This window comes from Nestor notabilis, unplaced genomic scaffold (genome assembly GCF_000696875.1).
Source record: "Nestor notabilis isolate BGI_N333 unplaced genomic scaffold, ASM69687v1 scaffold14619, whole genome shotgun sequence".
Classification (NCBI taxonomy): Eukaryota; Metazoa; Chordata; class Aves; order Psittaciformes; family Psittacidae; genus Nestor; species Nestor notabilis.
Genome location: NW_009942526.1, coordinates 21,298 through 36,725, shown reverse-complemented (window position 1 = coordinate 36,725; position 15,428 = coordinate 21,298). Strand labels below are relative to the sequence as shown.

The 15,428-nt window shown below is 42.4% G+C and overlaps 2 protein-coding genes across 2 annotated transcripts in view; both read left to right on the top strand.

Moving 5' to 3' along the window:
• Window positions 1-4,061, top strand: part of LOC104411109 (disco-interacting protein 2 homolog A-like) — a gene marked incomplete at both ends in the record, with an annotated part of 6,359 nt that extends 2,298 nt beyond the window's left edge. Inside the window, one exon of the mRNA XM_010021452.1 lies at window positions 4,024-4,061. Within this exon, the coding sequence (XP_010019754.1) occupies window positions 4,024-4,061 (38 nt within the window). The remainder of the gene's footprint in view (window positions 1-4,023) is intronic.
• DIP2B (DIP2 disco-interacting protein 2 homolog B (Drosophila)) overlaps window positions 1-15,428 on the top strand; it is a 34,540-nt gene that overhangs the window by 2,293 nt on the left and 16,819 nt on the right. Inside the window, exons 2-11 of the mRNA XM_010021451.1 lie at window positions 4,024-4,167; window positions 5,481-5,606; window positions 7,300-7,512; window positions 9,774-9,917; window positions 11,029-11,148; window positions 11,708-11,905; window positions 12,145-12,236; window positions 12,734-12,844; window positions 14,281-14,404; window positions 14,940-15,049. Coding sequence (XP_010019753.1) covers window positions 4,062-4,167; window positions 5,481-5,606; window positions 7,300-7,512; window positions 9,774-9,917; window positions 11,029-11,148; window positions 11,708-11,905; window positions 12,145-12,236; window positions 12,734-12,844; window positions 14,281-14,404; window positions 14,940-15,049 — 1,344 coding nt within the window. The 5' untranslated portion in view covers window positions 4,024-4,061. The remainder of the gene's footprint in view (window positions 1-4,023; window positions 4,168-5,480; window positions 5,607-7,299; window positions 7,513-9,773; window positions 9,918-11,028; window positions 11,149-11,707; window positions 11,906-12,144; window positions 12,237-12,733; window positions 12,845-14,280; window positions 14,405-14,939; window positions 15,050-15,428) is intronic.

Here is a 15,428-nt window from a genome sequence, read left to right as displayed (position 1 = left end):
GAATGCCTCTGCCAAATGAGCAGCCCTTACACAGAGACTGTGGCAGAGAATGTTTTCTTGCTATTTAAGATCATGTGTTTGGTTCCTCTGCCAATTGTAAAGGAAATTACGTTCATGGAGCTCTGAATCACTGCGGGAACCTTTAGTGTAGCTGCTGGAGTGCTCTTGCTCCTGTTCCCTGTTCTCATGATGGTGAACAAGAAAGAAAAGGGAAGTTTTAAACAAGCAAAGAGGAGGTTGACATGCTCACGCTATTGAAAAGGTAAATGTGATCTGGTGTTTCTTGTATTCCAGAACCTCAGAGGAAGGTGTTGGAACACAGGAGTAATATGCTTGTAAAGCTGTTGAGATTGATAATTTTTGAAGTTCATTTAATTGATCCGTGAATTTTAGCTGGTTTCTTTGCTTCCTACGTGGGCTGTCATGCATTTCCTGTCTTGGAAGAGTCCTTCCTGACCCTGAGTTGTGGAATGCCAGTAAGCACAGAAAGAACTCTACTGTCAAGTTTTGCTGTCAGCATCATGTTCTTTCCACTGGGAGTGAACATGGAATATGACCCAGTGGTAAAACAGCGTTGTCTAAACCTGTAAATTAACCACACGTGCTCCAGCTTAGTGTTGTGTAGAGTTTCACCTATTTACACAGTCTGACTTAGAGCTACCACAGATGGGGAACTGTTTTCCTCCTCCTTCAGTGGGAGGGGCATCACAACTGCAAATAAAGCTGTTACTTGACTCTAGGGAATAAATTCCTCCATTGTTGAAATATTACCCAGGACTAAATCAGTGAGCACCTGAATTCTCACTTCATGCCCCATACAAGGGAGAACTAAGATCCATGTAACTACTTCTAACTCCTGCAGAGGTCTCTGAATGTCCTAAATCTGGTGAGCTTTCAGCTTTCCCACTACTAGAAGACCGCAGCAGTCACAGCCATGCCTGTCCCCTGTGTTCTGGAAGTGCTGTTCAGGCTGACCTGTGAACCTCAGATACTCGAGTTTGTTATTTACATGAGATTTACATGTGGCTTGAAAAAAATCATCTTGTTACAAGGAATAGTCAGTCCAACAGTAGCATTTCTGTTCAATCCTGTATGCAAAGCTGCAGAATAACAGGTTTGCCTGCTGCTTTGCTTCTCTCAGATGAATCTAGCACCTCCTGTGCCTGTTATTAATGTAAACATCTATCCCTGTTGCTCATACATGATGCTTATGATGATTCCTTTAATCTAAAAATCTTTTTATTAAGAAATCAATCTGAATATCTAAATCATTGAACCTCTCCAACAAAACGCAGGATCACAGAGCAGTCACTTCTGCTTCACAACTAAACAATTACCAACTCCATAGCATCCTTCCAGGGGGAATCTGAGATGATTTTTCATGTCTCTCTAGATTCAGATCCTGACAGCAGAAACTGCAGCTATAGCAGTATTATTATATAAAGGGAATGCCAAATAAGTCACCTGTCACCTGCCAGGCTTAGCTGACTTGTGTTGCTTTGTTGTATAACCATTTGTGATTTACTGTAGCTACACACTTTTTCCCCTCATCTGTGCGTGCTTTGTTAGGCTTCTGTAGCATGTTATTATGTCATAGCAAAAGACTTAAACAAAGAGCTTGCTCTTGGTGTGTCATGTCACTTACAGACACATTTGATCCCTTTGTAAATGGAATGTCATGTTTGCCTTGTGATGCACTGCAGAGCAGATGAGATGCTTTTGCAAGACTTAGAACTGAACATGGATTTAATAATTCATTTAAAATAGTGTTAAATCTGCTGCTGACATCTAGTGGGTACTTGCATTTGTTAATACTCATGATCAGAAAGCATCAAGCTTTTCTCAGTCTGTGAGGTTGTCTCGTCTTTGGATCAAAATAAAACTCCCTTGGTTTTGATTAAGGCAAATACATGCTACAGAGATGTTAAACTAGTTATCAATGACATGTGTTCCAGCACGACAGGAAGGGGACACAAACACCAATTCTTTTGGATGTGAGTAAACAGCTCTTGAATTGAAGATCTTGCTCTGAAGTCCAGGTCTCCTGATTACCACATCCTGCAGCTACACCACAGGACGTGGCTGCTCCATCCCTGGCAGCATTAAAGGCCAGCTTGGACACGGGCTTGGAGCAACCTGCTCTAGGTTGTCCCTGTCTGTGGGTTAGAACTGGATGAGCTTTAAGGTCGTTTCCAACCCGAACCATTCTGTGATTCTATGAAGTCTCTTATCCTTTGCTCTTCTACTTTATATGTTGCTGGCTTCTCCGTGTAGGTGATGGTTATGTTTTGATAAGCGACTACAGAGCTCTGTGGTGTGGTATCCAAAAGATACCAGTGAAAATGGGGAATAGTATGCTTTGAATTCCTGGCTAGCAGGATATCTTCTTTTTCAACTAGAAATAAAGATTCTAATTTTTTTGGCACGATGGTTTAAAGAAGAGTTAATACGTAAGCTTGGTAACTTGCCTCCAGTGAATGTTGGTATCGCAAACGGAACTACTCAAGGTTGGAGTAAGACGTGAAAAGTTGGCTATCCAGGCCAAATAGTGAAGCCAGGGGTTATGAGAGCTTCTTCCAGGAGTATGGTCCCCTGTATTCCTGACTTTTTCCATAGCATTTATTGCTGGGCTAAGCAGATAGTTACTTTGCTGTAACATTCAATTAATATTCTGCTCTTCAGGATGTTGGAAGCTGTAGAAGCTGGTTGAAGATTCCTGCAACTAGTTAGGTGTGATTTGCTGGTATTGTGAGTTCCCGAGCTTGAGGCGCTTGCCTTAAGTTGTTTACCTAAAACCACACACTAGGAAAGTGGTATAACTGGAATTGGAGCCCAGGATTTGTGGCTTCCTCTTCAATTCTCTGATCCTTTAGGAGTCTCTGAGAATTCAGAAGCGGCGCGTATTTAGATGACACAATTGCTCTCCTTTTTGCATGACTTGAGGTGACAACCTGGGGGTAATTACAGCTGTGTGACCTCTTGGATTTAGTTTTGAAGAAGTTCCCACTGACACACAGATTCGTTTTAGAATTGAAACTGCAGAGGCAACAATTTCTGGTGTCCCTGAATGATGTGAAGTGAGAATTTCTTATCAGATTATCTCGTTAGCTCCCTGTATTCATGGGAAAACCAAACTTTTCCAGGCTGATAAAGCCACTCACTTCTTGACACACTGAAAGAAGCCAGAACACGGACAAGTACAGGTCTGCTTTTGCAGTTAATGTGAACAGCAAAGGCTCTTGCCACTGGTAACTTACTGGTTTTCTCATCACTGGAACATTGAGGAATGAACCCAGCTTCTCAACATCTTTTTCTATGGGTTTGCTTTTCTTTTCAACTCAAACTTAATTTGGGACAATGATATATTAAGACCCCTTTACTCACTATGCCCATAGCAGTGATGTCTGCAAGGGGACTGCTGTAAATGATTATGGTCTCTAAAAGCAGTTTACATACATTGCTTTTACCACAAGTTGAACTGCTAATTCTCTTCCATCTCCACGCAATAATGAGGGTATAGTGCAGTCCTCTTCCCATTGGAAACATGGCAACACAGGCAGGAAACCATCTGAATCCCAAATCACAAAACACTGAAGTTCATTGCAGATGGCTCTATTAAGCGTGTGGAAGTGTAGGACTTAACTGCTGTTTAATTTATCAAGATTTATCTGAATCGTATCACCTTTGCTTTTGTATTTTGTAATGGATTCTTTAAAGGTGACTTCATCTCTGCTCTCACTGAGAGTTATGTCATCTGCTTCAGATTGCTGTAGAATGTCTCTTCGAGTGCCTTATCACCCCTTAAAACGAAAAAGGCTGGGAAAAAACTTAAGACTAAGGTCAAAGAAGGGACAGGTTTGTCAACTGATAAGGGTATAATTGGGCAGATGTATTAATACACTAATTGGATCCACTTTGCTACCAAAAAAAGGGGGGAAATCCTGTAATTCTGTGGTAAGAGTAAAGTATGGTCAAAAAAAGCTACTTGTATTTCCTGCTCTGAGAGTTGTGACTGTTTTCCAGGGGTTGATCCAGCATTACAGAAGGAATCCAAACCTCAGATGCCCGTTACATCTGCCGCTCCAGCCTCAGCATCATCCTCATCCTCAGCATCCAAGTTTCACCGAGCTCGCTCAGGGGGAGCCCGAGATGAACGTTACCGATCGGGTAAGGGCAGGGGCAGGAGTTCACCTGGGATCCTTGTGCATGGGGACAAACATGCTGTGTCCTCACAAAGGGATCAAGCTTATTTGTCCACTGGTGGTGGTTCTGTATAAAGAAACATCAGACTTGTAGAGCTGCAGCTGCTGAATCAAACAGAATGTGAGTAGAAGCAGCAGATAACTCTTTGCCACCTTGATTTTCTGGCTTGAATGCACCTCTTCAGTGCAAGTTGTTGACAGAATGGAAAGCTGATTTTAAGCATGGCTGTAGGTAACCAGATGCAGTGAAGTGAGAGGTGGTAATCTGTTCCTGGAATTGGGGATTGCTGTGCGTATCTGCTCTGGGAGCTTGGAGGATGAGAGCTGGCTTTCTTTATGTGTGAGAATAGCTTAACTTCCAAAGAGCAGCAGCAATGGCTGTCTAGCACCCTGCTGATCCCTTCTATCCCTTCCGCATAAGGAAAGGAGAAGGTGGCAGCACCTATTTTTCATTTCCATCTGGCTTTGTTTTTCACTTTGCTTTAACAAGATTGAAGTTTTCTTCTCAACAGGGGCAAGTAAAGTGTATCAGCTCTACCTTCTCCAGCGACACTGCTATCATACGCCACCATTGCAGAAAGCATTGGAAGAGCCTAGTTTTCTGGGGTTTGGAAAAGCATAATTAAAATACATTAATCTGAGAAATTAATATAGATGGGCTCTCCCTTGTTGTAGTATTTTTTTAAGAAGCAGTCTTCTCATCACCTGTGAGGTGTCCTCCTTCTCGATGTTCACAGGGGGGTGGAAGCCTCATGTCCTAGCCTGTTGCACTTACTAATGAGCTCTCATTTACAGCTGCAGTTATTACCTTTTAAGATTTACATGAAAACCTGTATCCATCCGAGGTTTTGAACATAAGGTTTTTCCTAAATCAGAATTGTCAGTTTATAGACCATAGTTGCACCTGGGGCTCTATACACTGTTATCTTATATACATATTTTAAGCATATTTTAGGGTTATAGTTGGCTGAGGGGAACAATCTGGTGTGGTTGGAGTTTCTATATAAGTTGCTAGAGACACAAGAATATAATGCCTAATCCAGAAGATTCCAGACTAAAAATGATGGCCTTGCTATTAGCTTGTTAGCTTTAGAAACCTCAGTTTCCCTGTTTTTAAAAAGAAGAAAGGAAACGTTACTCATGAGATGGCAAAACGCAGGTACTGTAAAACAGGGAATTGCATAAACAGGCAGCAGTAGCTGCACATGTGTAAGCCTGGTGTGTTTCTCTTCCTCTTCCACTGTTGCAAAACTGTGTGTGTGACCTTCTCTTTTGCAGATATCCACACAGAAGCAGTTCAAGCAGCACTGGCAAAACACAAAGAACAGAAGATGGCCCTGCCCATGCCAACAAAAAGACGCTCCACCTTTGTTCAGTCTCCAGCTGATGCTTGCACCCCTCCAGGTTAGGCTCTTGCAGTGCTCGTGGTTGTGTGGAGGGTGAGGTATGCACCAGGAACAGGTTCCAAAGCAAGAGGCTGCCCGTGTCAAAGTACTGAACCCCTTCAGTACACGTGTGGTAGCGTGTTACTCCTGTAGTTCTCTTACTACATCTGAGCAGCTGCTTGTTTTCGTGGAGCTGCTGCTGCGGCTGTGAAAATGCCTCCTCTTCTGGGAGCTTCCAAAGAATCAATCAGCAGGAGCTGAGCAGGATTTCTGGACTGAGGCTGCTTCTTTTGCTTCCTTCACACCTATTTTAGTTGCTTACTTCACGTTTGATTTTTGTTAAGGTTGAATATTTAATCTACAGGTAAAGGATGTACATTTCTGGGCAAGGACCTTGGAGGGGGTCCTGTGGGATTCCACACCTTGCAGGACTTTTCCTTCCTAACCCCTCCCATGTAATGGCTGCCGCAGAATTCCTCGGATAACGTGGTGTCTGAATGGTGCATGTGCATCAGATATTAATAAATCTCTGTTTTCAAGCAGCTGTATGCACTGGCTTAAAAATGAATATGTGTAATCTTCAGCAGTGACTTTTATGTTGTCTCTCATTGTGCAGAAGCATCACAGTCATTTGGATTGACAAAGACATCTAATACTATGAATTCATATCTCATTGTGAATTCATATCTCGCTGAAACTGCTCTGCTAGGCCTCTTCACTCCTTCTTGTGCCTCTTCCTTTCCCTCATACTTCTGTTTTCTTTTCCCTTCTACTGGGGGCTAATGCATGTTCCTGGTGTCTGCTGGGGTCTCAGCTTTGAACTAATTTGTCCAGGCCGACAGCACATTGAGCTCTGGGCACTACACATATCAAGGTTAGCACTTAGAGTATGTCTGGAATCAGCCTTTTCTTCAGCTCCTGTCTGCATTCTACTTTGGCAAGTAGGTGGAACATGATTCAATAATTGGATTTAGAGTATAGACAGGCAATGACTTTGAAGAACACACAATATTTAGGCCAAAGCCCAACTGAATGTTTGTATGTAGCATTGTACAACTTAAGATCCCAAGTAATGAGTGCTTTCTTCATGATAAATAAGTAATGAGCTCACAGCTTTAGGACAGATGAGGCATCTGTTCTCAGAAACACAGGATGCAGTTCCTCATTGTAGTTTGCTCTGTTTTGTTTTGGGGTTGGTTTTTTTGGGCTTGTTTTCTGCAATTGAAAGGGACCCATTTAGAACATCAGACAAAAGCATTTTCTGCACGTGGCCCTGGCACACTTGTTTCCCAGTGCCTGCATTCTGCTTTGTTCCTGTGAACTTCCAGTTTTGACACTGATCCTGACCCCTCACTTTCCATTTCAGAATCACCAAAGTTAGGCAAGACAACATCTGATATTACAGAATAATGGAAAATGAATGAAAGACATTAATAAACTTAGGGAACCCAGGGGAAGGATGCTTTGTCTGAGGAAGTGAATCTGTCGTGTGCTTTAAGCAGGGGCAAACCACTAGGGGTAAATGTGTTCACACAGGAGATGTCTGCTGCTTTAACTTCTCGTTTGGCCAATGTAACCTTGTTTGACACAGCCCGTGGAAAAAAGATCTTCATGTTAAAAGAAGCCATTGGTACATGGATTGGAAAGAGAGCATGTTCCATGTGATGTGCTTTTCCCTAAGCAGCTAGATTTTCTTTTCTGCTTCCACACAGACACGTCTTCCGCATCCGAGGATGAGGGGTCGCTAAGGCGCCAAGCTGCTCTTTCTGCTGCATTGCATCAGAGCTTACAGAATGCTGAGTCTTGGATCAACCGATCTATTCAGGGGTCATCCACATCTTCATCAGCATCTTCTACACTTTCCCATGGAGAAGGCAAAGGGACCAGTGGGTCACTAGCTGATGTATTTGCCAATACTCGAATAGGTAGGAGATGGGTACGAACAGAAAAACTGCTTCGAGTTCAGATTGTATTGCTAAAGCTGGAGTTGTCCATTGCACAAGGGAAATTTGGATCCAGAGTTTAGGCAGTTTTGATGGTACTTGCTAGGATTTGTTGCAGTTGTACCTTCACAATGGGTTTTGTCCTTAAGAATTGCAGAATATTGAGTTGGTTGCAAATGGGGAAGTTGGGAGCAGGAGCTTGTGGAAGTAGAAAAGACTCCAGGGTGTGCTGACAGCACTGAAAGGATCAGTAGGCACAACTTTCTTTCTGTATACTGTGTTGCTTATGTCTACAGCTGTTGGAAGCTACTTGTGTGTACAGAGCTGCTGTATGCAAGTAGCATTTGGCATCTGTGTCCTGATGAATTCCATATCGAGTGGGGGAAATGCTGTGTTTTAACATTCTAATTTTGCTGTAAGCCCTAATGGTTTATTGTTTGTGTTAGAAAAGACAAAAGAACCAAAGGCAGCCATGTAATGAGCATGTAATTAAAAAATGGTTTTAGCAGAGTAAAGATTTAGCACAGATCTCTCATGACTAGTCCAAGAAAGAATCAGAGCATCCAGGTATTGAGATGACGGAGCAAAATCTACAGATCTGGATACCCCAGGCTCAGTTTTTTGAGGCTCTGAGGTGCTCCTTGCTGCTGATGCTTCTGTATGAAATGGCAAAGTTTGGTTTTGTTCTGTGTATGTTTGTCTTCTTTTATTTTTATCTGCTGTTCAGGTTATTACTGCATCTTAGGACATGTCTGTATGTTGTGTGCTCTCTGCTTTCGCTTGACTGGGTTGGGGCAAGCAGTGCATAGAAGTGCTGGTGGTTTATAACTTTCACTTAAGTTTTTTTTATTGCCGTTATATTTTTGTTTGTTTATTTGCTGGGGTGCAACTTGTCTTCTGAAACAGGAGAAATTGCCCATAAAATGCAGTCTATATAATGTATGTGTCTTTGAAGCAGAGAGGCTGTTTTTAATTGGAGCGTATAGAAAGCCACATTACCTTCTGTAATGAGTTAAGGTAATGCAGCCTTTACCTACAGAATAACTACTTTAATGAATATTTTATGCAAAAGAGAAGATTTAAACCTATGTTGGAATTACACTTGCCATGTAGATGCCACATTCATCCTGTGTTAATGCCTAATTTAAATGAATAGGACCTCTCATATGCAATTTTTATGCACCTCTAAAAAGTCCTGCAAATGGTTGAGCTTGTACAAAATCCAGGTCCCTCCTAGTGATCTTAGAAGCTCAATACATGAGACACATTCCTGACCACTGTATCTCCAAAGGTATGCAGAAACAGAGGGGTTTTTTGCCTTAGAAAGACACACAGAGAATCAACATCCAAAACCTTTAAGAGAGGGAATGATTCAGTATCTGACTTCCATCAGACTCTCCGAGTCTAAACATACAGTTTCAAAGTTGGGGTTTATCCTTCATAAGCAATAGCTGCTGGTTCTACTAAGCTAGAACAGAACATTCTTGCCCTATCAGATGATTGAACCTACTATGTTGTATAAAGAAATCCCATGTAAGCAAAAATCACTTATTTAAGAGAAATTTAGTGAATTCCTGAAGGATGTAGAGGTACTTGCAGTTTCGAAGCTTACAAACTCAACTGAAAAGCAGAACAGTGTCTTGCAACTTAAAGCAGAAGTAAGACCCAGCTCGCTCTGTTCACTAGATTTTATTTAACTGCTGGCTCACACAGTTTAGCCACCGAACTGGAAGAAGTTTGAACCCAACATGATTTTTTGCTGATGTGCTTTGGTCAGTAGCCTGCCGCGTGCTTTGGTTTAGAAAGCCCTTACTGACCAAAAAAGTTAAATGGTCTAATTCTAGCAAGATTGATGCCTGCATAAGGTGATGCAGGGTTTTGTTCTGGGGCTTTGAATGTTTCAGAGCTCCAGTTTGGTTTTTATAGTACTGAATGTCAAGAGATGGAGCTTGATTTGAAGGTTAGAAAGCAAGAACAGGAATTCTTTTTGCTGAACCATGTTCCTGACATGGACAAAGCCACTCATCTCGTGCCTTTGTTTTCTATTTTCCAGAACAGATAATGTGCACCTCCAAGAGCTGCTTAATATAGGAAGCAATGTGGTTAGTTTTAATAAGAGCTCCCAGACATTCAACCTATTAAATTCTTAAGAGTGTTGGTAACGGGTAACTAACACTTTGCCTGTTCCAGCTGAGAATAAAGGTGTATGTTAACTGCCATCTCAATTTTCTCCCTTTTCATAGAAAACTTCTCAGTTCCCCCAGATGTCACAGCAACTACCTCCTCTTCCTCAGCACGCCCAGCAGCCATCGACCTTCCTCCTTCAGGAATCGTGAAAGGCATGCACAAGGGATCTAACCGCTCTAGTCTCATGGATACTGCTGATGGTACGGAGGCTTGCAGAGCACCCGCAAATGAGAATGCTCTTAAGGAAGGACTTAAGCCATAGCAGCCTTCTAATATCTGAAGGGGGCTACAAGGATGCTGCAGAGGAACCTTCATCAGGGACTGGAGCAATAGGGCAAGGGGTGATGGGTTTAAACTGAAACAGGGGGAGTTCAGGTTGGATGTAAGGTAGAAGTTCTGCCCTGGGAGGGTGCTGAGGCGCTGGCACAGGGTGCCCAGAGAAGCTGTGGTTCAAGGCCAGGTTGGACACAGGGGCTTGGAGCAACCTGCCCTAGTGGAAGGTGTCCCTGCCCGTGGCAGGCATTGGAGCTGGATGATCTTAAGGTCCTTTCCAACTCGGACCATTCTATGATTCTAAGTCACACAATTTGTTCTCCCAACTCAAGATTATCTCATTTAAGCACTTCACAAATTTGAAATGGTTATGGCATTAGAATTAACACATTCTTGTGCTGCAGTTATGACATTGGCATTAACCCATTCCTGTGATGCTGCAGCAGTTACCTGCTGTGTGCTGAACTGGAGGAAATCACGGGAGAGGTAACAGGCTTTTCTCTTGTCTACCACTTTTAAAGAAAAAAATTACAAATACATAGGTAGGCTCATTGTTTTTAAAAGCTTTTATTCCTGCAGCCCCCCAAATCAAGGTAAGATGAATGAAATAATGTAATTCTTAGCTCCCACAAAGCTGATAATACTCACTCTGAGCTGGTTGCCATAAACCTTTGTGCTGAGGGGTGGCATTAATGCTTCTGCTCTTGTTGTGTCCCCCCTCTGCTGGCAGCCTTGCACTGCAGCTGATCAGTACCACAGGCAGGGCTTACAGCAAGAGTGGTGTGAGGCACAGATGGAAATCAGGCTTTGGAAAGGAGAAAATGCTTTAAGGTGTATGTCTATTACTAGCATTTATGACCACTGAGTTAATACAGAACCAATATAATACTTCCTAATGTCATCCTGCACTGGCACAACCTTTACTAGTGGAAACCAGTAATTGAATGAGCTGGTGCACCAAGAGAAGTATCCTCTGGTGGAAGGAAGGAAGATGTAAATGTTAATAGACATGATGGACTAGTTCATTTTTTCCTCCAGGTGTTCCTGTGAGCAGTAGAGTCTCCACGAAGATTCAGCAGTTGCTTAACACCTTGAAAAGACCTAAAAGACCCCCCCTGAAAGAATTCTTTGTGGATGATTTTGAAGAAATTGTGGAAGGTAATAGCACCAAATAATGGTTTTATTCATCATTTGGTATAAATAGAGAGACATGCCCGGTGCTGGATTTCTTTATGCCATTGTTTTTGAAGTTGCCTCTGATTCTGTTTGCAGCTAGAAGTAGCCTTCGTGAATAGTCTGAAACAAGACCAATGTCTGAAGTCATATAATGTACTGCTGCTGAGTTTTGGGTGGCTCCTCAACACTCAACTTCACAAGGAAAATATATAAATATGTTTTTTAACCTGTTTCATTTGCTTAAGCTATTGAATTCCACAGACGGGATTGTCTTTACTGGTAGCTTCATTACAACCTTAAGGTTTTTTTTATCTAATTCTGTGTTACATTCCTCACTGTTGTATTGAACACCTTTAATAACACATCAGAAGTCCATGTTCATGATGTTTTGTGCAGGGCTTCCTAGGAAATTAAATGTGGTGGGGTGGTTAAACCTAAAGATCATGAAGAAAAGCATTTATTCTCAGTGCATCTTTCTAGTTTCCCTGTCTGGTAACAAATGGACAAAGATAAACTGGAAACATTCTTGAATCTTCTGCAGTTCCACAGCCTGACCCAAATCAGCCCAAGCCAGAGGGACGTCAGATGACACCAGTGAAGGGAGAACCCCTGGGAGTTGTTTGTAACTGGCCACCTGCCTTAGAAGCAGCACTGCAGCGCTGGGGAACCACACAAGCTAAATGTCCCTGCCTGACAGCACTGGATGTCACAGGAAAACCAGTTTATACCCTCACCTATGGTGAGTTGAGCACTACCTTCCGTTGCTAAACTGCTCTGAAAGAGAGTAGTGGATAGAACACAGGGCTGATGGTCTACGTGTGGTTGCAAATCCCTTCCTGGTTTTTGAGGGCTTTGTAGACAAAAGAGTGTAACTGAAACAGAGGACATAAAAGTGATAAAAGGAGTCAAGACTTGAAATACTCTCTTGTGTGCTGGGTTGATTTAGAGTTGTGCAAGTCTCTCTTCTTTGTGTTCTAGGCAAATTGTGGAGCAGAAGTCTCAAGCTGGCCTACACACTGCTTAATAAACTGGGGACCAAAAATGAACCCGTGTTAAAACCTGGAGATCGGGTAATGAGTTTGGGACTGTCTGGTTCTCCCTCTGAAGTAACAAGAGGGTTTGGGGGGCTGTAACTTACCACAGGCACTATCATCTTGTTCTTTTAATAGCAAGACTTATCCCAGGGAAAGGCTATTTGGGAAAGAAACGTTTGTGGTTTTTCAGTCCTGCTGGCTCTTCTGTAAGCAACTTCTTGGCTCTGGACTTTGAAGTACATCTAAGGAGGAGCATTGCACCTCTGAGAGAAATACAGAGGTTTAGATCTCTGGTTTTGCTGTGTGTGCATCTTCATGTGCATGGGCACACGGGGAATGCTGACATTACTGTGCGAGGAGCTTATGCACATACCAGACGTTCTGTGGAAGAAAGAGTGGTTGAAGATGCCCTGTGAGAAATGCTGTGATAGAATGTGAAATAACACAAGGTTTGGTGACTTTAGTCACTATAGATGCAAACTTTGCAATTTTTCCTTGCATTTCAACTAACCCCATGTTTTTGTGAATTGTAGGTAGCTCTTGTTTATCCCAACAATGACCCAGTCATGTTTATGGTGGCATTTTACGGCTGTCTCCTAGCAGAAGTCATACCAGTGCCTATAGAGGTACCTCTTACCAGAAAGGTAACGTTGATGGAACTCAGAGGAGCAATAGGCTGATGTGGGATGAAAACCAAGTCAGACCATCAGCCTCTGAAAGTGTTTCACAGCATCAAGCTGCTGCCTTAGCAGCTCTGTACCAACACAATGTGCAAGACCTTTGGGAACCCAGAATAGCTGTTTAAAAATGGAAAAAGATATTGACCAGAGAGCTGTGCTGAGCAGCTGGAAAGGGTCGATCCACCTAAATGTTGTAGTCTCCATTCTGTTATGCAAATACTTTATATGGCACAGATAATATTGTGAATGTGCCCTCTGATCAATGTGAAAAGGGTCTCATTTCCACCCATACTTAGCATCTACCAGTCTTTTGACTTTGCTGGAGACTTGAAGGTGCTATTTCTGAAGACATAAGGCACATTTTGTAAGTTCTTTGCTCAACAAAGTGTTTTCTTTACCAGAATTCTTTCAATATTGTCATGTCAAGAGCTGTCTAAAACTGTAGAACTTCATAAGACAACACAAAGAATACAGGATAGTGGCAAACACATGGCAAGAGAGGTGGTAATGAAATGGTCCCTAGTCTGGTAATACTATGGGAGTCACAGAGCTTTCTGTCATTTGTCTGCAATGTGACAACTGCTATAGCAACCAAACACAAAGTTAAAACTTCTCCCAGTATCGGCATCTTAGTGAGCAGCCTCGTTTCAGTGGTTTTATCACTGTGCATTAGAAATGAGTTCCTGGGCAAAGAGAGGACTCTTTATTTCAGTGTAATTATATGTTTTGCTTTTTTTGTCTCATGATTCCTCTTTGAAGCATCTGGGCTTCCATTAATGAGAAGAAATGGGGTGTGCTTGATGCCTAAATGCTGGGCATGAGCACTTGGTTTTGGTGGATTTCACATCCAATGCATTTTAGTCTTGCCAATGTAATACTTGATGTGTAAAGAGTTCCATGTGAGAATCGCCAAATTTCTCTGCAATCTGTCCCCAGTTACATAATCATTTCAGTTTTGAATGAGTTTAGAAGAGCACATTTGGTCTGCAGAAGATGCAGGAGCTCTTCTGCATTTTCGTGATGGTTTATCATTTTCCTATGGACTTTTATTGGCTTGTGGGTCTGTCTCTGTTTTCACCCAGCAGGCCTCTGTGATGGGTGTTTATCATGTTCCAAAATAGGTTATTATCTAAGCTTGGAAGCAGTTGTGTTCATCCCTGCCACACAGTGGTTGTCATTTCAGTTTCAAACCATTGCCAGACATTGGATGTAGGTGGAGAAGGACAAATCAAAGGAAAGAGGTTTTGTGGACATGGGTTGGTTCTTCTTTTAGCTCCTCATGTGCTCCATAATGTTACCATCCAGTGACCAGAGCATTACCAAACCTTAGATTTTGGTGAGGGGAAAGTTGACTTCTGTCATCTTGAAACAGGAATGACTTTTTCCCCCTCTTCCCTCAGGATGCTGGTGGTCAGCAGATTGGTTTTCTGCTGGGAAGCTGTGGCATTGCTTTGGCCCTCACCACTGAAGTTTGTCTGAAAGGGCTTCCAAAAACCCAAAATGGAGAGATTGTGCAGTTTAAAGGTTAGATCAGTTATATACTTGCTTTTGCTTGTACTTTTGCTGTAGCTGAACTGTCCAGAGCGAGTTGTCAGAAGTCTTGAATGCATTTTGCGGGGCACAAGGGAACAACTTTCTTGATAGCATCACTTAACTATTGTGGGGTTTATGCATATGGATTGACAGATACAGTTTGATCCATGTGTCTGACAGAATTGCTTTGTTGCTCTGAAAATCACAATGAATCCACCTTTTCAAGGCAGAGTTGTCCTCGGATCCCTTCGGCAGCATTTGGCAGGTTCAAAAGTAGTTTTATTAACAATACAACAAGCTATATTTAGAAATACTGCAGGGATCTTTCCTTAGCAGAGGAAGTACCTTGTTGCCCACTGAACTCCCTGATGAGAAACGAGATGAACCTTCTGGCTAGTAGCTTGGCTTGGTATTTTGCTTGTGTAACTGAACTTGCATAAATAATGGGGGCTTAGTGTATTTTGCAGCATCTAAATCCCTCAATAAATAAACTGATATGAATGTACCACTTAATTTTGGCTCCTAGGTTGGCCCAGACTCAAATGGGTTGTGACAGATTCAAAATATCTCTCCAAATCTCCTAAGGATTGGCAGCCCAACATCTCAGCTGCAGGAACTGAGCCAGCATATATTGAGGTACGTAGTGAATGGGGAATAGAAAGTAGCTTCCGTGAGCTGAATTTAATGCTCTAATCACCAGGGAGATAATACTTTCACCTCAGTACGTTAAACTTCTCAGTTTCTAGCCACTGAAACAAGTCTTTCACTGTGCACAACCTGCTGTGAAGCTTATTTTAGTTTTGAATACCTCTGTGGCCTTGGGTGCTGCTCAAAATGAGTTGGAGAGCACTGTTCTTGCTCCAGAAAGCTGCTAATTGAGACAACTGAGCTCTCTGAGCACTTGCTAACACAGATTTCTGCAGCTACTTAAGCCAACAGCATCCTGAATTTTCTGTTCTTCCCAGCAAAGCTTGTTTTCCTTTTGCACAACTCAATAGGGCAACTTCTAGGAACT